The 24297-nt window shown below is 41.0% G+C and overlaps 2 protein-coding genes across 5 annotated transcripts; both read right to left on the reverse strand.

The window, feature by feature from the left end:
• Positions 1–66: 66 nt before the first annotated feature.
• ildr2 (immunoglobulin like domain containing receptor 2) lies at positions 67–14430 on the reverse strand. Of its 3 annotated transcripts, XM_022740592.1 has the most exons (10): positions 14328–14430; positions 10323–10652; positions 8912–9031; positions 6221–6277; positions 4838–4984; positions 4545–4706; positions 4134–4247; positions 3060–3261; positions 2070–2736; positions 67–686 (listed from the first exon to the last, which is right to left on the reverse strand). In XM_022740592.1, the coding sequence occupies exons 1-10, from the start codon at positions 14365–14367 to the stop codon at positions 651–653; spliced, it is 1875 nt and encodes a 624-aa protein (XP_022596313.1). In that variant the 5' UTR covers positions 14368–14430; the 3' UTR covers positions 67–650. The 3 variants fall into 3 exon arrangements, with proteins under 3 accessions (XP_022596313.1, XP_022596314.1, XP_022596315.1); XM_022740593.1 differs by lacking the exon at positions 6221–6277; XM_022740594.1 differs by lacking the exon at positions 4134–4247.
• Positions 14431–14834: 404 nt separating this feature from the next.
• LOC111218752 (cell surface A33 antigen-like) lies at positions 14835–20965 on the reverse strand. 2 transcript variants are annotated; one of them, XM_022741197.1, is made up of 8 exons: positions 20914–20959; positions 20781–20834; positions 20266–20432; positions 18625–18838; positions 18334–18498; positions 18060–18176; positions 17019–17142; positions 14835–16920 (listed from the first exon to the last, which is right to left on the reverse strand). In XM_022741197.1, exons 2-8 carry the CDS (start codon positions 20830–20832, stop codon positions 16095–16097), a joined length of 1665 nt encoding a protein of 554 aa, XP_022596918.1. In that variant the 5' UTR covers positions 20833–20834; positions 20914–20959; the 3' UTR covers positions 14835–16094. The 2 variants fall into 2 exon arrangements, with proteins under 2 accessions (XP_022596918.1, XP_022596917.1); XM_022741196.1 differs by having other exon boundaries at positions 20781–20965.
• Positions 20966–24297: the final 3332 nt, after the last annotated feature.

A 24297-nucleotide genomic window follows, 5' to 3' on the forward strand; every position in this document is an offset into this window, starting at 1 on the left:
ACATTACTTTCAGTGGGGAAGTGTGGACAAATACATATAAATACAATCAAGTCAGACAGCGAAGACTTCAGCAGTGTTTTCTTTATTCAAAAAGTATTTAAGCAGTGCAATTAAAATCTGCAGAGCAAATTCAAGGTACAGTACTTACACACAGCACAATATCAACAACAGACAAACACACACATACAAAGTGAACCTGAGTTGCAGTGTACTGAGTATGAAGACTGTAGGGAAATAAAACAACTGTGGAGTCCTGCTTAGTTTACAAAAGTCCAGTCTGAAATTGGCAAATAATTAAAAAAAAAAAAAACACACATCTTGGCACTGGTGTCAAGTAAATCCAGTCACTGGACTCATCAAACTCAACAAATAAAACTGATCCACATGACACATACACAACATCTGTACACCACACACGTGCAGAAATACACAGGTGTAAGTCATGCACTTGAGTAAAAACAGAAACATGCTGCTTCATGCACGCTCCTTTTTCCATCCACTAACGTTGTTTTTCAGTGCAGTTATTTCAGTGAGATGAGTAAGACTTCATGAGGCTGACGGTAGAACACTTATCCCCTCCTGCGTAGCCACAGGGCGGCTTAAAGTGAACGGACTAGCAGTGCTGTGCGGCTGGAGGCTGGGAAACCTTGTCACACTATGAGAGAGTCCCTGCTCAGTGCAGTGCTCTGTCGAGGGAAACACCGAGAGCCACACATTAGAGACTTCGCGTTCATGCTCATGCAGGGTTAGTCCAGCCTGATGCCTGAGGTATCCAAGCTTTACTACAATTCACAGAAACCATGCAGCTCAAGCCTTGTTAGTATTGCCTGTGATACTGATTCCATATATGTCGTTTTGGAGCCAGAAAGTAAGCAGTTGTAACACGGTTAGGTTGCAAGCATGGACAGATTCAAATGTGTAGTAATTTCAGTCGCTCTCTTTCATTCATTTCTGATTTATACAAAAGTGTTACAGCTACTTATATAAAATCATGTAGGAACTAAGTTATAATGAGTCAGTGTTAAGACCATAAATCTTGCATGTAATTGCACAAGAGAGTAGAGAATCAGATTATGTACATAATACTGTAAAACATTTAACAACATGTGAGTACGAGGCTGTTGCTGTTCTGTTTTATTCTTACTGTCAACAAATCCCATGAAAAGATCAACACTAATAATGTTTCTCTGTACTTTTTTGACTTCCCTCACCTCTCTTCAGTGCTGAGCAATAACTATTGATTCCTACTGAACATGTAACTCTAGAAAAAGGTTTTTTTGGGAAGCATTTGCCTTTATCTGATAAATACGATGAGCTGAGAAGAAATTAGGGAGGAGAGATAAAAGAAAGGATGACATGCAACAAAAGTCCCAGCTGGACTTGAACCAAGGATTCTGCAGTTACACGGTCAGTCTCCACATTTTATACTGAAGAAGCCTCTTGGATCAGAGGTGAGACGTGAAACCAAGTCCAGTTGCCCTCAACTCAGCTTTCTCGGATTGCACGACATCTCATAGTTTTATTTTTAAAAAGCTTACTGATATCCTAAAAGGGCTGAGGACTAGTGTTTTAGGACACATCACTCAAACAGGAGTAAATTGTGCATTTGTTGGGGACTATTTTTAGCCATGGATTAATACATATTTGGTGGGCAAGTGCAGTTTTCCTCAACCCCCGGGCTGTGGACCATTACCAGGCCTCAGAGTGTTTGCTACCAGTCTGCACTGAAACAATGTGATTCAACAGCTGAATTATAGTATCTATTCTCTGTTTTTGGGAAACCCCTCTAGTTTTATCTTCCTGTACGGGTGTACTGTTGTAAAGAACAGTTATGCTTATGGCAACTGTGCGTCTCACTGATGTTTTATTAATAGTTTATAGACAATAATGGGAGAGCAACAGGCCGCATCAGTCTTTGGATACTTTTGTTTTTTCATGGCATTTGTTGACAATATGAGAAATGTAGAATATCACCAGCCTTACCCTGTAAATATTTACAGGATTTAGAGGCTCCTTTCCTGAAGAGCTGAAGAGGAAGGAAGTCCTTGTTCCTGCTACAAGTAACTCACCAGGTTTCGGCTCCTGTCTCTCTCCTCTCTTCCCCCCTGCAGTGTATGGGACATTCCCTGGTGGGGGCGGGTGTAAGAGAAAGGCCTCGTGGCTGGTTCAGTGGTCCTGTATCTCTCAGATCTGGGAGGTTCTGCAGTGCGGTACCGGTCTGTGGTCAGGTCAGCCCTGCGGTACCGCTCCGCCTCCCACTCAGAGTACGGAGGCAAAGGGTCCTCCTCTTCTGGACGGTTGCTAGGCGACCGGCTGTAGTAACTATTGCTGCCCTTTCCTCTGGAGCTGCCTTTGGAGGGAGTGTCACTGTCCTCGTCCATCCTCCCAGCACCTCTGTCCCCTCCCTGCCCCCTCGCCTTGCTCTCCAGCACATTGTTGAGGAAGGCGTCATCGTATCCTCTGCTTTGGGGCGGCCGAGAGGGGCGGTCACTGTCCCATGTGTCCCTTCTCTTTTGTGGTAAAGGTGAGGGGCTGCGGCGCCCCCAGTCATCATCTTCATCTCTGTAGAAACGCCTTGGAGGGCTATAATCCCGACCATAGAACCGGTCTGGAGGCTCAGCCCGTCGAACGCGGGAGCCGTAAGAGCGGGCAAATTCCTCCAGCTCGTCCAGGGAGCCGGTGCGCCCTCTTCTGCTCAGCGTCTTTCTCTTCAGGTGCTCTGAGCGAGGGTTCCACCTACAGCAAGGAGGAGCGCACAACTCAGCACAGAGTGACATTGAGTTCAAACTAAAAAAATTTAGATTTGCATGGTGTTCAAATGAGAGGTTGCATGTGTCACAAGTTCAAAGATCCCATTTATGGGCACTTGAACTTCTTGGAAAATTGAAACCTCTAGGAAAACTGTGCATCATTAGTGGTGATGTCATGAAAATTTAAGTTAGAAATGTTGTAATAGTCCTCCGCTTCCTGGCCTGTACCAATTAACAATAACATTTCATGGGACCTTTACTCTCTTAACACATGATAAATAACACAAGGAACATATAATGAAACTCTACCTTCTGTCTAGTTCATCGTCTGAGAGGTGTCCCCTGTCCCGTCTGGGCCTCCGACTCTGTGTAGGTGGAGCTGCTCTCACCACCGACTGGTCATCTAGATCTGCGATGGGCGGGAGCGCCTTCATCTGGACCGTCTGATAGGTGTGTCTGAAGTCTGTAGTCCCTCCATCATGCAGAGAGCTCAGCTCTGACAGGCTACTGGCTGTTGCGACAGACACATCACTGAAATCACATTTGCTATTTTTATGATAAAAATACATTTCACAATTTTCAGGGATGTTGTGAAATGTTGTAGTCAAACATTTCAGAATAAGAAGTGGTCAGCTAGAAGTACTGAGTGAAGGTGTCTGGGATAAAAGCATGGTACATACTGACTTTAAAATAATAATCATGAACTGACTGCAAATTACTGAGAGCAGACGCATCTCGTGCCACCTCCAACTACTTTCACAACCCAACTGAAAGGATATATCTATTCTTTAGTCCTCTTTTTTCCAACAAATTCATTAACAACATAGTTAATGACCAATAAGTATTTCCTGTGTAGTGAAAGCTACAGATACATCTTAGTCCTTTGTGCCACAGAGCTCCAAAAACCTCCAAAACTATTAACAACACACAAATGAGCCACATTGTTGCACTGGGTGACATGTTCCTTCATTACAATAAACATGGGAACTGTAGTTTTATTTTGAGTCCGTCCCACCATCCTGCTGCACTAAATACTCACCAAATATGTATTGATTCACCAATGAAAATAGTTCCCAACAAATGCACTATTTTCGTTTGTCTTAGTAATGTTTGCTGCAAACAACAGAACCCAGAAGTAGTAGTAGAAAGTTACTGACACATTACAACAAAGTGGGACCCTACATACAACTCTTTTCAGTTAGATGTTATGAAATGAATGTAAGGGTTACATGAAGAGCAGCACTAGTTATTTTACACAATCCATGCACATAAAAGAGAAACATTTGGACAAATACACACACACACACACACTTGCATGCGCGCACACACACACACTCACACACACTGTCACACTGACACACTGCCTAATCTGTGCAGGCTTACGTTTGAGTGCAGCCATCTTGGCAGAGGGAAGCTGAGCCAGCTCCTTCTCTATGTAGTACAGAACTTTCATTGAGTCCTTGTCTGGACTGGCTTTCAGTCGATAACCACTGTGCACTGTGGACACACACACACACACACACACACACACACACACACACGAACACACACACTATACTTGAGTGTGTGATGCAAGGCAAAAACTAACAACCAAAATCAAACATGTTAAGATTTGATTTAAACAACAAACATGCATGTTTGCCGGCAGACGGCTTCTGTTCAGATTAGAGACAGACTTGAAGATGAAAAATGACCAATGAAATGAGGGTTAGTCAAGTCAGTGTTGCTGAAAACAGGCTGTTACAGAGCTCTCTCATATCTTTGCACCATATCAGCTACATTGATGACACTCACCTCCAGCCAGGTTATTCTCCACTGAGGGTATAGAGGGGATTTTTGGGTCCACAAGGGATGATGGGGCAAGAGGGACCACAGTAGGGACACCAGGGATGTAGTAGGGATAAACAGGAACCTGGGGCGGTTGTCTACTCTTTGCCAGCTTCCCTGCCTCATACACTGCACAGGAGAACAACAAAACAGTAAACCTTCCGTGCAGAGCGATTGAGGTGAAGTTGATCCTGAGAATGCACACAAAGTAAAGACGGTCATGTTTTTAAGTAAGTGGTGTAGTTGTTTCCGTTACTCACGGTGTCGTGGGCAGCAGCAGGTGTCAGGACAGCAGCAGCAGCGGACGTAGCAACAGCAGGAGTGGGGACAACACTGGCACCAGCAGATCCCCAACAACAACAGGAACAAGATGCTGCCCAGGACTACAGATCCCACAAACGCCCACTCTGGAATAGACACACACACACACACACACACACACACACACACACACACACACACACACACACACACACACACACACATGCACACACACACAAAAAAGAAGAACAAATACTCTGTTTCAGTTCCCCTCACAAAAGTTAAAAATAAGACGTACAGATGAAGCAACAATTTCTGCTCGACAACCTCCAAAGTCATACAGAAGCTTTAAACTGTTTTTAAATTATGTCACAGGGTGCTGACACACCCCGGGAACCGCTGGAGGTCAGCAAAAAGTTAAGTTGCTCTTCAAAGGATAAGAACTTTGGGTTGTATTTTCATGGTTGTCATTCCTACTGACATCAATAAAAATAAGTCAGATGGGGCAAAAAAAAGTCATACAGGCTCTAACAAATGTTAGGGTAAGTTAAACTTAATGTGGACGATAAAATGAAGATTTAAAAAAAAAAAGATAAGAGAACTGTCCTTTGTAAACATCCATCAAAGTTTAAACAGCGGCTTCTCGGGGCAACTGAACTTGCCTCACATGTGTGTGCACCATTTTATTGTGTGAAATGAGGGATGATTCGTTGCAGCATCTGAAAATTTAAACTCCTCCGGTGCTTTGTTTTAACTTGAATGTTTGCAGATCTCAGAAGTTTCTTTGGTGAGTATAATATCACCGTAACTAGAACCAAGCTTGAAATGCTGGCCAACACTACACCAAAGCTGTCGTTCATTACAATCTTCTTTTAAAACAAGTTTTTGTGTCTTTCCAAAACACTATCCAACAACCACAGAACACTAAAATAGGAAACATCAGGGGATCTTGAGGGAACTCTAAGTGACTCTTATCCATCTTCACATCTCTTTAACATCCAGACTTTAACAACACACTTCCTCAGGGCGTGCCGAAAAGCAAAATCAACTCAAGGTCCCTCAGTAAGTCACCACACATCCTCTGTGGAAATCAAATCATGACCTGAGGTAAAAGATAAGTCGGTGAATTTTGCTTTACGTTGCTTCGTAACCAGCTGTCTGTGTATATATTCAGGTGGGGTTAGATCTTGTGACTGGCAATGCTTCGTCAGTCTGACCGTAACAAACGTTGGATAAAAGTTCAGTGTCGACACAGGCTCATGATTATACCGTTGTTAGTCAAAGAGAGTTTTGATTGGTCAGTGAGAATTAAACATTAGGCAGCATTAGGGAAGCTAGAAGATGACAGGCAGTGAGACAAAAGTGCAGGTGAGGTGCCGTACCTGGCATAATCTCCACATCAAACTCAGGTAGGATATCGTCCCGCTCACCTGTCCTGCCTGCAGAGAGAGGGAGAGCACAGGTGAAGGCCGGCAGAGGAAGCAGGAAGCAAGAATCAAAGGGTAGCAGAGTGGATGATTAACGGTCATGCAGTAATTGAAGAACTGAAGGGACTAACTTTTTACACAATCGACAAACACAACGTAACAAAGCATTAGCGTTTATTAAATGTATTTGTCCACATAAGTGAGGTTGATATTTGTGGTTTTTTTCATCTAGCGCCGCCATAAGGTCAGAATTTCAGACTGGCCAGAATACTTTGGTTTAAATACCTGACATTCCCATCAGCCTCAGCTGTACTTTGTGTTTAGCATGAATTTGTAAATGTTAGCATGCTAACAGGCTACACTAAAATGGTGCACAAGTTAAATACTATACCTGCTAAACTTTAGTGTCTCAGCATTGTCACTGTGAGGATGTTAGCATGGTGATGTTAGCATTTCACTCAAACCAACGCCGTACCTTGGGCCAGCACAGAACAGCTAGCATGGCTGTAAACTCACTGATATGTTTTCGTGTCCAGACTTTGTGCGACTAAAATATGATGTCATAAAGTTTAAAACTAAAATATGATGTCATAAAGTCTAAAACTTCTAACCTATGAACATAAACATAAGTAATGTAAGTCAGAGTTCAGAGTTCAAAGGTCAGACTTATCTTACTTTAAATCTGGTTTTAGCAGAAGGCCTGCTGCGCTATATTTCTGTGATAAGGTGCATACCAAACATACGCCTCTGTAAACAGCACACAAATGAATGAATGCACAAGCCGCTATACATGTAACATGCACACCGACACACACACACACACACACACACACACACACACACATCAAGAGGTGCCAACAAAAGCAGCGTGTGAGGACGAAGTGGGGGTTTGGGAAACTGGGGCACATAACGATTCTAGGGCAACAATTTACCATGGGAGCTCATCAAAAAAAGGTCAAACAAGTTGTACCGTTGTGAAACAATGTCTCTTTTGTCCTACATATACAAGACAAAGAGGTCAAAATGAGAAAACCAAAAAAATTCAAGGTAGTTAGAATAAAAAGAAGAAAAATACAAAAAAAGCAAAGGGACTGCAACAGGTGTGCTGAGACTGAAACAACACTGCAGGTGTTCATGTCTCTGGTGTGTGTTTATCATGAGGTGGCAAAAGACCATAATTAGAGTCCAGTCACTGTCTGATCTGTCTGACTACAGGGAGAGACTTAACACTCGGTGGCAGTCAGGCTTCAGAGTGTGCTGAGTATGCTGTTTCTATGGAGGGGGAAAACAACACAGCATACCCTTCCCTGATAAAATAAGTATTCTTACTATACACTGGCCTGGCACACTCATCTAAATACCATGAAGCTCAGTAACACTGAGTAACCTGAGAGAGCTGAGGAGCTATGCAGCCCTGAGAGGGAGGGAGGCAGTGAAAGATGCAGGGAGAGCATGCAAGGTCGAGGAATGAGTAATGGAGGAGCGCGGGTGAAGATTTTGCAAGGAAAAAAGGGCGAACAAAAATTGTGAAAAATAAATCCTAAAGAAAAATGAAACCAGAGATTAGGGAGATGTTGAGAGAAGAAACAGCACAAGTTGGTGCTGAAACACTTTGAAATGCCAATTATGCGCTGGAGTGGTTTTACACACTTTGTAATTCCAACTTTGTAGCTGCAACGTGGCAATGCTAAAAAAATGAAATCTAGTACCAAAAACAGTGTAGTCTTGTTATTCTCACCCCCCCACCCCCCTTCTCTCCTGTGAGCTTGTTATAATCAGATTAGCGCACAGCCAAGGAAGCCCATATGAATGAGCAGACTTTGATACTGCGAGCTCATCGTGTCAGTCTTAACTTAAAGGAAGAAAACCGTTTTGGGTAACTTTCAGATCACACTGTTGTTAGAGTTCAGCCTGGTTCTGCCCCTTCTCTCTCTCTCTCTCTCTCTCTCTCACTCTCTCTTCATGTGTGCACCAGCAGCAACCCTTAACATGCTCCTGTCTCCTCTGAAAAAGCACGTTGCCATGGTAACAGCTTAAGGAGTGGCTTTGGCAACAATGGTCTCCATAATTTCTCTCCCAGTGAGTGGACGTGCTACTTCAAGGTTTCATTAACAGTAGATGGTGAATCTCTGATCTTCAGCATTGAAATATTAGCTGTTCGGCGCAGAGACAAGAGCTTTAATCAGCAACAAACACAAACTACAATGAGCAAATGTAACACACCCAAACAAAAACTGCTATATATTGTATAGTATGATCCCATATAGTCTTAAGAGCTGCACAGCCCTGACAATAACAGTGTCCAACTAACTTAAGATGTACCTAAAGTACAGTCCAGCCAAGTCCACGTCAGCCCTCTAAAGTGGACAAACAATAGCGTCTGTCATGGAGGATCAGGACCATGTAAAGAGGCAAGCACCATTTGGCCGTCTCCATGGAAGTTGTTGTACGGACACTTTGGAATGCAGGAGACAAAAAGACATTTCTAAAACCTTTACCAACCTATAGAAAGACAGCTCGCTGAGATTAATATGCGAACAAACAAACGTATAAACAAAGACAACTGTAGCCAGCCGATCGTGATCAGGTTCGGAGTGAGTCTGAGTCATGTCATTCCTTTAGTAGAGAAATGAAGCGCAGGCATACCTAGCACAAGTAACTCCAGCTGGCCTTCGTTCACCCCCTCCAGGTCGTTAGCAATAATGACTTTACAGAAGTACACTCCACTGTCGCCCCACTGCAGCTCCCCGATCCTCAGGTCTGCTTCTGCACAGAGACAAGAAACAAGGTCACACATACTGCGAGAGTTGAGAGGGTCAAATGGCATTTGAGTGTTTAATCGCTGCAGTTGTGAATTCAAAATGATCCTCTATAGAGCATTGCTTCTATTTAATGAGATTTTGAGCAGAGTCAGAGAGCAAATACTACAAAATGAAACACTTTTGTGATCAATGACTCACCATCTATTACTCATTTCTTTTAGTGGTTCTATCAGGACAGAGCTCTTGTACGGTGCTCAGCAGTAAGTTTGTAGTGACCTGATCTTTGTCTTTCCTTTGAAATGTCATTTTCTGACATATTTACCTTGGTACCATTTTCAAGTCTGTATATGCTTAAGCACAGTAAATGACTCCTCTTTGAAGTTCTTATCACATCAGGTTGTGGGTGCACAACACACTGACACACGTGTATTAATGCATGAATACAAGATATACCTGCAATTTGACACCAAGTAAAACATACTGTATTCATATCATTATTATGTATTATGTATTAATCTGTTGATTATTTTTTAGGTTGATCAATCGCTAGGTCTCTAAGAATATGAAAAATGCCCATAACGATTTCCTAAAGCCCAAGAAAGACTTCTTCAAACTGCTTGTTTTGTCCGAACAACAGTCCACAACACAAATGTATTCAATTCACAATAATATAAAAGACAGCACAACAGCAGATCCTCACATTAGCAAACCTGGAACCAGAAAACACATGCCATTTTTCTTGAATAAATTACTTAAATCAGCTCTCAAAAGACCAATTAATTAATCAACTAATTGCTTCAGCACTAATGTGATTAAACTTTTGTAATTTGTCACCTTCATAAAACCAAGATGAAACTAAATACAGAATGTTTCCATGTAAATAACAAGAAAAACCTTACATATAGAACTAAGTGATGACAAACAATTAATTTATTGCGTCAGTATTTCTTAACGGTGCTGAATGACGACAGGAGAGCATTGTTGAATGTGGTTTGTTCCACTAATACATGTAGATAGAAAACAAGTGTTTTGTCTTGATAAGGCTTGAGGTTTAAAAGGAGTCCATGGATGAATGGGAGTGAGAGCAGGAGGTGGTGATCGCATGAGCGTGTGATGCCTGCTCTATTGTAAGACAAAGACAAAAGAAGTTTATTTAGAGAACAGGAAACACAAAGCACAGTCAGCTGTGATTCCTGCTCTGGGATGAGTGTCAGGGTGCGGTGTTCAAACAGCTGTAGCAACTCTTTCTCATTAAGTCATATCTTTCTCATAGAGGATAAGAATGATCACATTACTGTTTATGATGGAGATGTCTCTGCCTTTGTAGTGCTCAGCCAGCGTCATGGAGGCTCCCTGCGCCGAGGCCACAACCCGGACTGTGCGGCTGCTGTCGGAACACTCCAGGTGGGACGTGGCTCCCATCTCGGAGGTCTGGATGGCCAGAGTCTCCGGCAGGGTGAAGGACTCTCGAGTGCGGTCTCTGCAGTAGGACTTGTACCACCACTGCACCACCGGGGTCTGGGTGGAGGCCGTTTGGTACTGACATGGGAGGACCACGGACTGGAAGAGCATCGCAAACCGCTGCTTCTCTCGCACTATGACATGGACACCATCGCACACACACACTGACACAGACAAAGCAAACGGGGACAGAATGGTGATTAGTGCAGCGGCTGAAAGTGTTGAAATTTCACTCTCAGACAAACAGAGACGAATATGAGCCTTTAGTCTGACACCTGAACATGTGATGTGACTCTTCAGAGCAGCTAACGCCATGCACAGCGTTGGATTGGCATCTAGAAAAACCACATTCACCGCCTTAGTTTAGTAAGTATAAATAGCTAAAACTAATGCAGTCCAATTCAACAGTCCTGCAATAAATCCTACATTCATAAAGGTCCACACATAAGGTCCAACTTTTGTTTAAAGGCTTTACATTTCTCAATACTCACATACTGTGAAGCCCATGGCAACAGTTTCTGGTGGCCATACTTCTGTCCATACTGGCAGCAAGTGATCCCTTCCTAATGTGATGCTGGTGCAAGTGACGCACATCACTCTGTGCAAAAACAACTCCTAGAGTTCAGTTGAAGCTAATGTGAGGTTCAGCAGCCTGAGTTACACTAATCAAGCCGGTATCTTCCAAAGTTACAGTCTTGTTAGTCTGAAGTTTCCTCTCTCAGCATTGTGTTTTCTTGTAGCAATGTGATGGAGGAATAGTAACATCAACAGAAAATTTGCTGCTCAAAAGACTGTAACTGACACCTACCTGGTTTGTCTGACTCAGACTGCTGAGGCTCCATATTAGCTCCGGGTGAACTTGAGAAAGCATTTATGCACAGAGTGAGGCTGGTGAATTTGACCCCTTGCATCAGGAAGGCATCTTGTATTGGCCTGTGAGTGTTGTTTTAAGATTGACTTGAAAAATGTGGCTGCAGTTTGTGGTGCTGCTGAATTCTACTGTGTTATTCTGCAAGGTGGGAACCGAGCGCCGACAAAAACAGTTTAAAGACCGGAAAAAGGAAGCACGATTGACATCTTGATTACTGCAAAAACAGCTGTGTCTCTCGTTTGTCCGCATAGATCATCCATGATGACTCTGCACCTGGGAGATACAGTCATTTGTGTCATATCAAAGCAGGAGAAAAGACAGGAACAGAGATTAGGTGTGTGGGGGGCTCCTCTATTTCTCGGTACCAGGGTCAGGAAGGTTAAATTCCAGTGTGTGTGGGGGGCTGGGAGGCCTGTGGAGAGGCAGGGGGTTGTCATCACAGAGGGAGGGGATGGAGCGTGGGTGCTTTCTGCTAGTCATATTAGCTCTAGGTGGGGCAGGAACTCACTCTAAACATTCCCCCAGAAGACAGGAAATCAAAACAAAAGCAAGTCCACCAGCCTGCCTCTCCACTGGACCAGAGAGAGGAGCGCACAGCGTGTGTTTATCGTGTTTATCTAAAATGGATGCTTTTCCTGGTTTCCTTCTAGAATGAGAGCAGGCCGCCACAGTACAACAGCTAACTATTATTTCCTGTATCAGTTCCTTTTGGACGACTATTTTGATAATCGAGTCATGGTTTCAAGCAAAAATGCCAAACATGACCTATTTCTGCCTTTCTCTGTTTTTTATGATTTTAAAGGGAATATCTTTGGGTTCTGAACAATTGGCCAGACAAACCAAGTAACTTGGAGCTGTCGCCTTTGATGTCCGGAGTATTGTGATAGACATTTTTCACTATTTTCTGACATCTGGGTGGATAGATTATGAATTTAATATTAAGTTGCATTATTTCTTTTGATAAGAGTAGGTGTTTAGTCTATGAAATACTGTTTCTCAGAGTCCAAGTTGACGTCTTCAGATATCATTTTGTTCGGCTAAGTGAAGCTGCTCAGTTAACAATATTGATGTGCAACTGACAAAAAACAGTAAATGCTCACAAGTGAAAAGCTGGAACCAGGGAATCATTGACATTTTTGCTGGAAAAATTACTGCAACTAATAATCACTTACTGATTGTTTCTCTGCCTGTCGACTAATGGATTAATTGATGTATTGTTTCAACTCCAGCGCCCACAATGCATCATCATGACATACTGAGCCCAGTCAGATCAGCATCATTTGGTTAGACTTATCTGATGCAATTTAACTACACAAGTGCAGAACAAACAGTGATGATGGTGATTAAGCCAAATGATTTTACAGGATAAGAGGAGGGGTGACCGAGCTCTAAATTCCTCCCACGAAAGAGCACTGGTCTTCCCTTTGTTTCTTCCTTTTCATGGACCAGTCCATTGTTAGGGCCCCCCTCCTCCTCCTGTCCCACTTGAGGAGCTGAGAGAGGGGGGAGGAGGTCACAGACTCCTAACCAATGGGAGTATCTGGCCTCGTCCAGCTGGTTGCGAACAGACCAATTATCAGCGAGAGATTTAAACCAAACCGTTGCAGCATGAATGCCGTCAGTTTGAGGTGAGAGGAAGTCCGGAGAAACAAACACAGAAACTGCTGGATGCATCACCTTTAACTCCCTGTTAACTATTGTTTACATGAACTTCACATCAGGTGTGAGTCACTGTAGGTTAATGAACAGGTTGCAGAGTCAGCACACCGTCTCCTCCTCCACCTATGTGCAGACTAAAGGCCTCATTTCGAGATGAGATTACTTTTTAAACCAGTGTGCGGTCACAAATGTATTCCAGGTCAAAGCTCTGCTGCTGCATGTTTCCTGAACACGATCAGACTTTTCCTCTCCAAAGCTGTCACATTTCCTGCCTTTTCTGCGACAAGCATTCCTTCACATTGACTCACTGGGGCAACAAAAAACACTGATAAGAGTGAATACAGTCTTCATGCTTGATAATGAATTACACTGCAATGTTACAGCAAACAGGAGTACATTACTTCCACATGTACCATCACAAGTATATTTTCAGCCCTCTTGAGAACTGATGTGAACTTAGTGACACCTTCTTGTACAAATTTGCGGCAACTTGTGTACATGATTGCACCTGGGAATAAAGCTGCACCTAACTATAACTTTCGTTTTCAATTTTCATCTGAAAATTCAAGTCTACAAATTGCCATAAGATTTGAAAAATGCCCAAAGTGATGTGTTCAAATACCTGAATGTATACAGCCAATAGTTTAAAGGTGAAACATATTCACTCTACTATCATAAACGACAAAGAAAAGCATCATATCTTCATATAGATTGGGAGCAGGTAATAATTAAAACGATTAATCGATTATCAAAATAGATTCATTTCCTGTTGATTGACTAAGCAGTTACAGGACTAATCCCTGCTGCTTTACATGGGTGTACCTATAAAGTAAAAGCCCTAATATTGACCATTGTACTTCACAATGTACAATTCTGCTTTTATTGAGTAAAGCAGAGTAGTTTCCTGTACAGACAGGCCAGTAACAGCACAAATGATTGGTCCATAGAAAATATTATTATCATATCTGAGGAGATACTGAAGCATATACTATAAAGTACAGTCAACACAATATTGATCACCACACACTATCCCAGGATTACCAGGGCTGCACCATAAAGCCCCTTATGTGTTATTAAATCGTTAAAAACGGGACAAACTGTTTCTATAATAAATATAACCCATCTCGCTTAATTGACCCAATTAAACAAGCACATTAAGTTTTAATTTAACTAATACGTTTGAAGCCTTTTACATACAGGCTATGGTTTGAAGCCACGGTGCCTGGACAAGCAATAAGTTTACATTGGATCAACCTGTTGCGCTGTTGTCGTAAAGATGGCACGTTTTAGAGAGGAAAATTAGACTTACATGATGCTCCCAGGAAAACAGCCAGCTGGTAAAAGTTCATTATAAAGTCCGTTTTATAGTAAAGTACAGTTTATCCGCATGTTGGTCATCTCGTTGTCCGCTAACTGCGCCTGCTGCAAACAGGACTCAGACTACGACTAACGGGACTGTACCACTTCACACAGAGGTGAGTCCAGCACGAACACAACCCCGCTCCCGACGACTCACAGCTTCCGGTGCCAGTCTGTCTGTGAAACACACGAGCAGAGGTAGGAGAGTTGTTGTTGTTTTTTAGCTAGTTTATCAGCTGGAAGCTAATTTTGAGGTTTCTGAAGCAGGTGTAGCAGCAGTGCTAACCGGGCAGAAAGAGAGGTCTGTTCGGTGTGAGTGTGCAGCTGGGAGGGGGCAGACATTGTTGATATAACCAGGACAGTCTTGGTTGTGAGTTTTGAGGAATTTTACTGCAAAAAAAAAACAAAAAAAAAACGGCAACATTTTTTTAAACCAATTTTCTTTATTGAACTCGATTTGACTTTGATTCATATGAAAAATGCAGTGCTTACATTCAATAGGAATCATTTATCACACAAAAACATAGAAATAAAAAAAGCTAAAATCTTTCAAGTAAACTTAATTTCAGTATAAACTGCCACAAAAACACACCAAAGCACAAATGTTATTAGTTTGGCTGTACAAAGATGTTTACCACACACATTAGAAATAAAATTAGAACATTCATTACTTCGATTCAAAAACTAAGAACTCTTAAAATAAAAGATAATGTACACAGTTTACATGATGGAGTGACTAGAATTTTCATAAATAATGTTTTAACGACAATGCTGGAATTACTGCAGTAGTCATGTACCCTAAATGTGACAACTTACATTTTGTGAAATTTGGGCAGGTTTTCGTGGATATACAAACAAGCACAATTCATGCTAAAAATGTTATTGTCAGGTTATAACATGGCTAACTACAACCCAGTCTGATTAATGCTCCCAGTCAACAATAGAGACTATGGGTGATGCGCCTATTTAGTAAACGACTCAAATCAATTATCCTCTTATATTAGGACACCAATACATTATATGACCAATTTTGTTTACCACTTTAAGTATAATGTTGTTTTATTCAGGTCACACTGTGATTGGTGTTCAGGGTCAAAAGTTGTCAAGTTAATTTGGTTTAACCATGTTTACCTGTTTACCTTACTTGATAAATTCAGTATTAACTGTCAGTATAGCAAGAGTCATGTCAGATGTTCCACTTCTACCCAACCATGTCAAGGTACCGTGAATGATACTGTGTACTTTATCCAGAATTTTCACAGTAAAAGTCTTGCAGCCTTCCTTTATAGGGAGGCCTTTAATATGAAAAAACATGAAAGTGTTGAGTTTTGTGGACGGTAGCTGGCATTGAACAGGAGTAGGGTAACGAAAAAACAGCTGGGATTGTTTAAAACAATTAATTAAAACATGAATGCTTTAAAGCAGAGTAAGATCAGCAGAGCAGTGACTACAACACGACTGTTATTGAAGTAAATTAGTGCAGTCGAAATACTCATCATGCTAAATATACCAGGTGAACCCCCTCAGTGTTGTTTACCTGGCCTTTAATTGTTTGTGTTGGACGAAACGCCCGTTATTATTTTAATACCGGCTTTTACATGAGAATTTATGGCATTTCCCAGAATTGCTCTTTATGATGTGATGAGACACTCCTTTTTATGCATCATAAAAAGAAACAAAATATTTCAAAAGAGCATTCAGTAACAAATTATTCATATCAATTTCTGTATTGATCGTCCTTGTAAACGACACGGTCACGACTTCCATCGTAACGGTCGCGTTGATCGTCAGGGCGATCGCGACTGCGACCGTCGCGATCACTGGCACCATAACGATCGCGTCGATCGTCGAGGCGATCACGACTTCCACCGTAACGATCGCGTTGATCGTCAAGGCGGTCACGACTTCCACCGTAACGATCTTGTTGATCGTCGAGGCGATCACGACTTCCACCGTAACGATCTTGTTGATCGTCAAGGCGATCACGACTTCCACCGTAACGATCGCGTCGATCGTCAAGGCGATCACGACTTCCACCGTAACGATCGCGTTGATCGTCAAGGCGGTCACGACTTCCACCTGAACGATCGCGTTGATCGTCAAGGCGATCACGACTTCCACCATAACGATCGCGTTGATCATCGAGCCTGTCACGACTTCCACTGTAATAGTTACGTTTATCATCAAGGCGATCCCGACTGCCACCGTAACGATCACGCTGATCGTCAAGGCGATCACGACTGCCACCGTAACGATCACGTTGATCGTCAAGGCGATCACGACTACCACGATAGTCATCATGCTGGTCGTCCTGGTTACGTTGAGAGTCAGTATAACTGCCCTTGACATCAATCGTTTCTTTACCACTATAACTGTGTTGATCATCATCCAACTTGTGTCTATCTGGTCCTGCGATGTAATTGTTTTGAGGAACAGCGCCTTTGTCTTCATACGGCTTGTGCTTCTTTGTCTCGCTGTGTGACATGTCATCCCAGTACTCCTCTCCAGCTTCCGACTCATCTCTGTCAAAAAACTGCACATCTCTGGGGGCAGACAGACAAACAGGGATACTAATAATCAATACACTAACAAAACCAATTGTTGGTGGTGATTCACAGTGGCAGAAACATAGAGTACATACCTATCAGCGGACTTGTTCTTTTTGCCCTTTTTCCGGCAGCAACAGAAGATGAGAATCCCCAGAAGCACGAGACCTGCGACAACTCCTCCAATTACAACTGCAATAGACGCCTCTCCTACGCTACCTGGAGAGAAAGGAGGAAAGACATGGGGTTTTCTCAACATACTTAGTCCAGGGGTAAGATCTCCATTCTGCCTCCATTTACAGCTTCATTAGCTATTCTGAACTTTCAAATTTGTGTCTGAAATATTTGAGGCTAGTCCTCTACAAATCAAGCTTCTATAAAACTATTTTTCATTAGTATAGTATGTTTTGTAGTGTGATATTGTTTGTCTTTTGGAACTGTATGCTTCACTTTTACCATTACAAGAAAAAAGACTTTAAGGATAACCGATGTGGCAAATGTAATGTTATCTTGGGTAATGATTTTGTTGGGGTGTCAGCTTCTCCAAATCAGTACAGAGCTGCTAAGATTACACTGAACTCTGACATAGTAGCATCCAGAGCTGGCTTTCATTCAGAGGGTAAATACTATTCAGTAGATGTTCTAGACCAGGGGGGACCCAGACGGCATTCTACCCTGATGTATAACCTATAAATTACTTTGAATTTCTAAATTTTGATGGAGCGCCATGACTATATGGTTGCTAATCTAGGGCTGGACAGTTGTTGATCGTTAACATCCATTTGGAGTTGTGTTACTGGTCACCTGGTGAAAGTAAGTCCAATATTCACTCTCCATTTAACTCTGTTTCGGTCTCCACCGACTCCCAGGGGGAAATATCTTGCATTTTAGTGGCTAAATGCTCCGCAGTGTTTACCAGCTTGTTTCTATCTTTGCCCTTGCCATTTGGTGCTAAGAGTGTAGTGTACTGTAGAGCTTTTGTGATGAAAATAACTGCGTGCTGGAATAGACGAGGCACAAAAACTAAAAGAGGATAAGAGGCTCATAGAAGCTGAGTACAACAGCAGAATTAAGTGGAAGTTATCTGTGGATTCACTGGTGACAGGTGAGCAGGTAAATCATGTTGTAACACTCACCAGGCAACACGGCTAAGGTGAGGTTGTAACTGGCAGAACCGATTCGATTTGTTGATGTGCAAATGTAGAACCCTGACATCTCTCTTGAAATATTGTAGAGAGATAGAACTCCATCCTCTGCAACATAATAAGAAGAATTAGGCTAAACAATCCTGAGATGATGAGCCATTTTGTCATTCTTTACATTAACACTGACAAACAGGAAGCCGACTCTTCAGCAGGCTGCCAAAAAATGTGTGCTTCCAAGTAACACGTAGATGATTTAAATGCATACTTTCAGATGACCTAGGTGGAAGGTCTCTGGGAACATTTTTAACACTGTAGCTCGCCCATTTATAGGTGGGTTTTGGGGATCCCTCCTCAGACATGCAGGTGAGGCTGATGTTGTGCCCGTACTCTGCTTTTCCCTGGATGCTGCAGATCGGCACAGAGGGAGCCACTGGAAGAAAACAAAGAATTCAGTGTAAAAAGTTTCAGTCACTTTATTACTGTACTGATTTAACATCATCATGGACACAGTTATGCACAGCAGACAGATAAATAAAGTACGGTGTTTAATTCTCACCCAGGACCAAAAGGGAAGTGATGGCAGCTGTTGTTCCCTCATCATCATTGGGGATTAAGACACCGCACTGGTATCGACGGCTGTCCTGCATGATCACCTTGGTCAAATGGAGTGTGCTCACATGGTTGATATTGTCATACTCCACAGAGACTCTGCCTTCATAACCAGGTGCAATGTTAATCACACCCGTCGAGAAGAAGCTGGCCACAGGTTTCTATAACACAACATATTGTACAAAGATATCGGCTCAGTATCGTATAATAATATGATATCATAACAATGCTGGCTCAATATTCAGCAGTATCAAAAATAATCACTGTCATGTCACAAGTTACCATGACATGTTTTAGATTTTAAGCTATATGAATAGAACTGACTGTAGGTAGGGTTATATCTGTGTTGAGCTGAAACGAATAGTCAATGAATCGATTTGTCAATTGAACTTCGGTTGTTTTTCAAGCAACCCCTCCAACCTGTTTTATCTGTCTTATGTGATGGTAAACAGATTATCTTTATATTTTGGACAAAATGAGCGATTTCATGGATTGATCTTAGAATTAACACAAATTGAAACACTCATGAAAAATGAAAATCTGGCTAAACAACCCCAAATAAGCTAAAATTGCTAATGAATATAAAGTTAAGTCAAATAGTCTTGAGTAGTACTAGATAATCCAATACATACTCAAAACAAGTCAGACTAGACTTTAAATCTAAATATAAGATTATCTCCTTTGTTGCTTAGAGAAAGAGTTGAGTTTGTAGTGCAAAGCAGAGGTCATATTTCTTTTTTTGTGATGGAAACTATTATTCACTACTAGGATCATTGTCCATTTCAGGAAGTGTCTATTGTCCATTTCAGGAAGTGGCAGTGTCACAGTCTTGATATGAAAATCTTGTAGACACACTAAAAATCACTGGGTTAAATCAGTGCTGATCAATACAGCACCAACTTTATCCAGTACCAATGAGTTTTTTTGTGTCAGTGTTATCTTTTATATTACTTTTGGGTTACTGGGTCAAAATAACGGCTTGTTTTAGGTGGTTTTCTACCCATAGCTAAAGTTAAGCCATGTTAACCTGTTTTGTGGCAGCAATGTTGGTCCATATTGGAAACATTTCTAACCCAGTGATTTTTAGTGTGTAACATTTTCTGTGGAGAATGTTAATGAGAATGTAATTGAGAAGTCGAAGATTAGAAGGTCTACAATAATATAAGTATAAAATGGATATGATACTGATAGCATGTTTATTAAAAAGGACACCTGTTGGGGACTTGATGAATAAGTCTAGACTGCCTCTTGCACATAATTCACTATTGCACATATCAGATGGCACCAAGACAGAGAGGACATTCAAATAATAATTCAACTCACAGGCAGGTCTTTTCATTTGACCTTAACTGTCTGGCCATCACCCATGTCTCTCACTTCACGCCCATAAGTTTTACTTTCTGTTACACATTTATTAGCTCCCACCTTAAGATAAAATAACCCTGAAGACTGTGGGTAGGACTCAACATGACAAGTGAACTGAGCTTCATGTGTAAAATCAGTGGAGCTCCCCCTGTGGTAGCTTACCGCAATAATACTATACTAAGAAAATGTTACCATCGCACATTTTGCAGGCAGAACCTCTCACCATTGGCTCAGTAGGATTGTCAGCGAAAGCTTCCCATGTGAGGACGGCTGGGACGGCGTCTGGTTGGGCTGGGATGAAGGAACAGGTCAACGTAATATTGCCTCCTCTTGCGACTTCATATTCTTTCTGTGGAATTGAAACCTCTAAGCTCCTGCAGCAGGGCAGTACTGAAACAAAAACAAACACATAACAACAGATATCTAGTTGATTTGGTGTTTTTACAAAAGAAAATGACGTGTATTTGTATAACGTGTAAATTGGGGACAGAGAAAAATTGATATGATTTAATCTGACCAATTCAAACAAGACTATGTTTGTGGTTTTAAATATACAATATACACAAATATAGATGAATACATATATAAATGGTTTTCTCCACAGGCCTCTGAGTAAAACACAAACCTGCTTCCGGGTGAATAGCAAACCATTGGATTAATGATTAACACAGGTGATAATCCCATAAAGGTGTGGTAATGGTTCATAGAAAAGAGAAAGAATACAAGCATGAAGCCTACCTGTGAGGATCAGAAACAGCTTTCGCCATCCAAACTGCCTCTTTGTCGCCATTGCTGAAAGAGGATAAAAACATCCAGCTGTTAAAAACATCGAAATTGATGCTGTCAGTCCAAGAGTGAGAGCCCGCCTAACCTTCACGGTGAACTCCCAGGTACGGAGAAGTTGACTCTTCCAGGTAATAAGTCAACAGCTATAGGTCACATGTCACCTGAGGGCCAATCATTGATCTGCTATTCCCTTGATTACCCCTGCCTATTAGAGAGGAACATGATAAAGAGGGGGATTTAGAAAAAAAGGGCTTAAATGTTCAATTTAATACACACAGACAGACTAACATACTGTTAAGTGATCCCTGCTTTATTATTCATTAATGAGCAGTAGCTTATATAAATATTTAATACGTTTAAAAACACACTAAATATAGATATACTGTAGCTGTAAGCAGATATAAGTGCTTATTAATATATCTGTCAACAAATATATCTCCTCTTGTGGACACCCATAAATGGAGGGTGCGGTATAAACAGATAATAAATGACAATATAGTGAAATACAGTTGTAATAATACAAAATATATCTTCATAGTGGAAGTTTTAATTGCTGACAAATACTGTGCAATAATAAGCACTTAAAAGCCTTATAGCTGCTTACAACCATATTATAATGGAGTCATTTTGATTAACTTTTGCAGATGTTTACATTTATTTTTGCATGATGTCCTTTCATCAGGACAAATTCAGACAATTTAACAATGTATTAATCTGACAGGAACCCAAACTACAAGAAAAAATGTACTATAAAGGTGCCTATAAGAATGTACTGTAATCTTTAGTCATAAACACTCAAAATATTATATAGAACAGTTCAAGTTTTGAAAATATATTGTCTGATTTGTAAACATACAGCAGAAGAATGTACAGAATCAAACCACTGTCAAGCCTTTTTACATGTAAAGTGATTTTATCCTTCAGTGTTTTTGTGCCTTTGCCATTTAAAGTCTATGTATATAGTGTGCCTTTGGAAATGACTGGAAATATAAATTGAAAATATATTAAATAAAGTTATATAGCCATAAGTGAGACATGGTCACGGTACATCCACTGATAAATAGAGGGTTAGCGTGTTACTGATTTGTTGAATTTGGTCATTACAGTGGTTCATTAAGTGTCAAACTAATGTCAACAACATTACTGTGTATAAAAACATGGATTTTGACCTTCTTAGAAAGCTAGATTGTTATAAATTGTGTTTCATCAGCTGGTGTTGTGCTCAGTTTGACCTGCAGGCTGCAGTATTGCACTGAAGCAACACTGGATGTGTTCAACACAAAATGATTATGACTTGTCTCCAAGTAAAGTAAAACACACCCAATATAAAAAGCTTATAAATGTAACTGAAGAGAATGAATGAAGAGAATGACCTTTGATTCTGTTGCTTTAACTTGTAGTATGTTACAGAGAGTTTAAAGGCAGAAGGTGTGAACTGAAGCTGATGGATTGGTGTTAAAATGTGACGCTCATGAAAGTCTCCTCTAAGACTTGTTGTGTACCAGGAAAGATGTGGCCTTGACTCTTGACAGTGATGCAGCCTTGCGTGGGCCAACAAGTCAGCTGTCTTGAAGGATTCAGGCTTAGCTTTATGTTAAGCCTATGAAAGACTGAATACCTCACTTTAACCATTTGTTGAGAGAGAAAATCAAGATCCTGCTTCACATGAGGGAAAAGGGACATACTGTACTACCCACTCAATAAACTGAAAAGATAAACCCAAAGGTGTTTTCATTGTAAGCTTCCACATTGATAATGTTGTTCCTTTTAAACAGTGGTGGAAGAAGTGTGTGCATATTCTTAGGTAAAAGTACCAACACAATAATCTAAAAAGTCCTGTGTTCAACCTCCTACTTGCAAGCAAAAGTAGAAAAGTATTATCAACAAAATATACTGTACTGTACTAAAAGTACTCACTCTGTAGAAAATGACTCTGTGACTGACTCTGTTATTTCATACTGTAGTTTGTACAGTTTGATAGGTTGGTTTAGTGGTTCCCCCCATCTGGGGGGTTGACCACCTCCAAAGGGTTTCATGGTAAATCTGATAGGTCGGAAATGATTAATGTGAAAGGAAAAAAATTCTAATACACATATATACAGTGTACTCATTCATTGAAAACTTTTCTCTATATTGATAATTTGACCTCTTTGGGAAGTTTAGAGGGGAATGTTTTCCTTGGTGGACCTATAGTAAAAAATCATTGACATCTAAAATGTGAAAAAATGCACCAAATACACACAGTTAGAAACAATGGACATGTATTTTTGGAAGAGGTCACAAGATTAAAAACTACTGGTTAAGAATTTCTTGTATTTTATAAACTTTTTCATCTTAATCGTAAAAGCAGCTAACTAACTAGCTGTGCATTAAAAAGTACAATATTTCCTTCTGAACTGTACACTGGAGTAGGAGTGAAAAATGGGACCTCAGAAACAGTAGTACAGGACTTCAGTAACTGCATTCAGTTCCTTTTAAAATCCAGTTTTTAAATCCTTCTTTGATTCAATAAACACAAAGTAAAACAATGAGATGAATCCAAGAAGAGATGAAATGTAAATATAAACTATAGATGCTTGAAGATGTTTTCATTTCAGCTCTCATCTGAGAGGCTTCCTCAGAACCAAGTGCATTGAATTCATCATGAAAATTTTCAACATAATCAAATTATCCTGATCATAAATTTGTTTTGTGTAGTCCCTAAACATAAAGCAAGTAAAGGACATATTTGTCCTTGTATTTTGGGTGATTTCTGTCATTGGCTGTTAATAAATACGAGTGCTACTATGACCATTCAAATGGTCATTTAAAGGACCATGCCAGTGAATTTACAAGTTCACAAGCTTAACTATTAAATCTTGTTTAATTTACAGTTGAACAGCTTTAGATATTTTTTTGTATTTTTTCTACAGTTCCAGGTTCCTCTTGCTTCCACTCAGTTCTGTATGGTATGACTTTGTGAAGCTGTGCATGGCCAGATTAACCTGGTGAGGGGCCCCAGGGCAAATATTAGCTGCTGAGCCCCTATTAACCCCTCTGTCACCGCCCTTTTCGCAGTGTGTATGGTATGGCAACTTCATTATATGCCCAGACACCCAGAATTCAACCACTATTCCTTTTTGCTTTTGTTTGCAGTTGTGAATATGTACTACCATGTAGATGCAATATAAACTAAAATAATAAGGGCATTCAAACTAAATGTTGACACAAGACTTCAGCACATGACAGGGTTACATGATTTGGTAATAATGCTTCCCCACTCCAGTTGATATTGCGCTTTAGGTCCAAATTCCCTGTCAAATTGGCAGTTAATCAAATTACCAAAATGAGGTGATATGCAGTGAACGTGGGACTGCCCCAGGGCCCCATTAACCGGTTGGTAATCAAGCCTTGGAGCTGTGAAATCAACCATATTAAAGACAGAGTCTGCATTAGTTTTTGTCAGTGTATCACCGACAGTAGTAGTGCA

The sequence above is a fragment of the Seriola dumerili genome, unplaced genomic scaffold, assembly GCF_002260705.1.
Source record: "Seriola dumerili isolate Sdu_G_001 unplaced genomic scaffold, Sdu_1.0 BDQW01000052.1, whole genome shotgun sequence".
Classification (NCBI taxonomy): domain Eukaryota; kingdom Metazoa; phylum Chordata; class Actinopteri; order Carangiformes; family Carangidae; genus Seriola; species Seriola dumerili.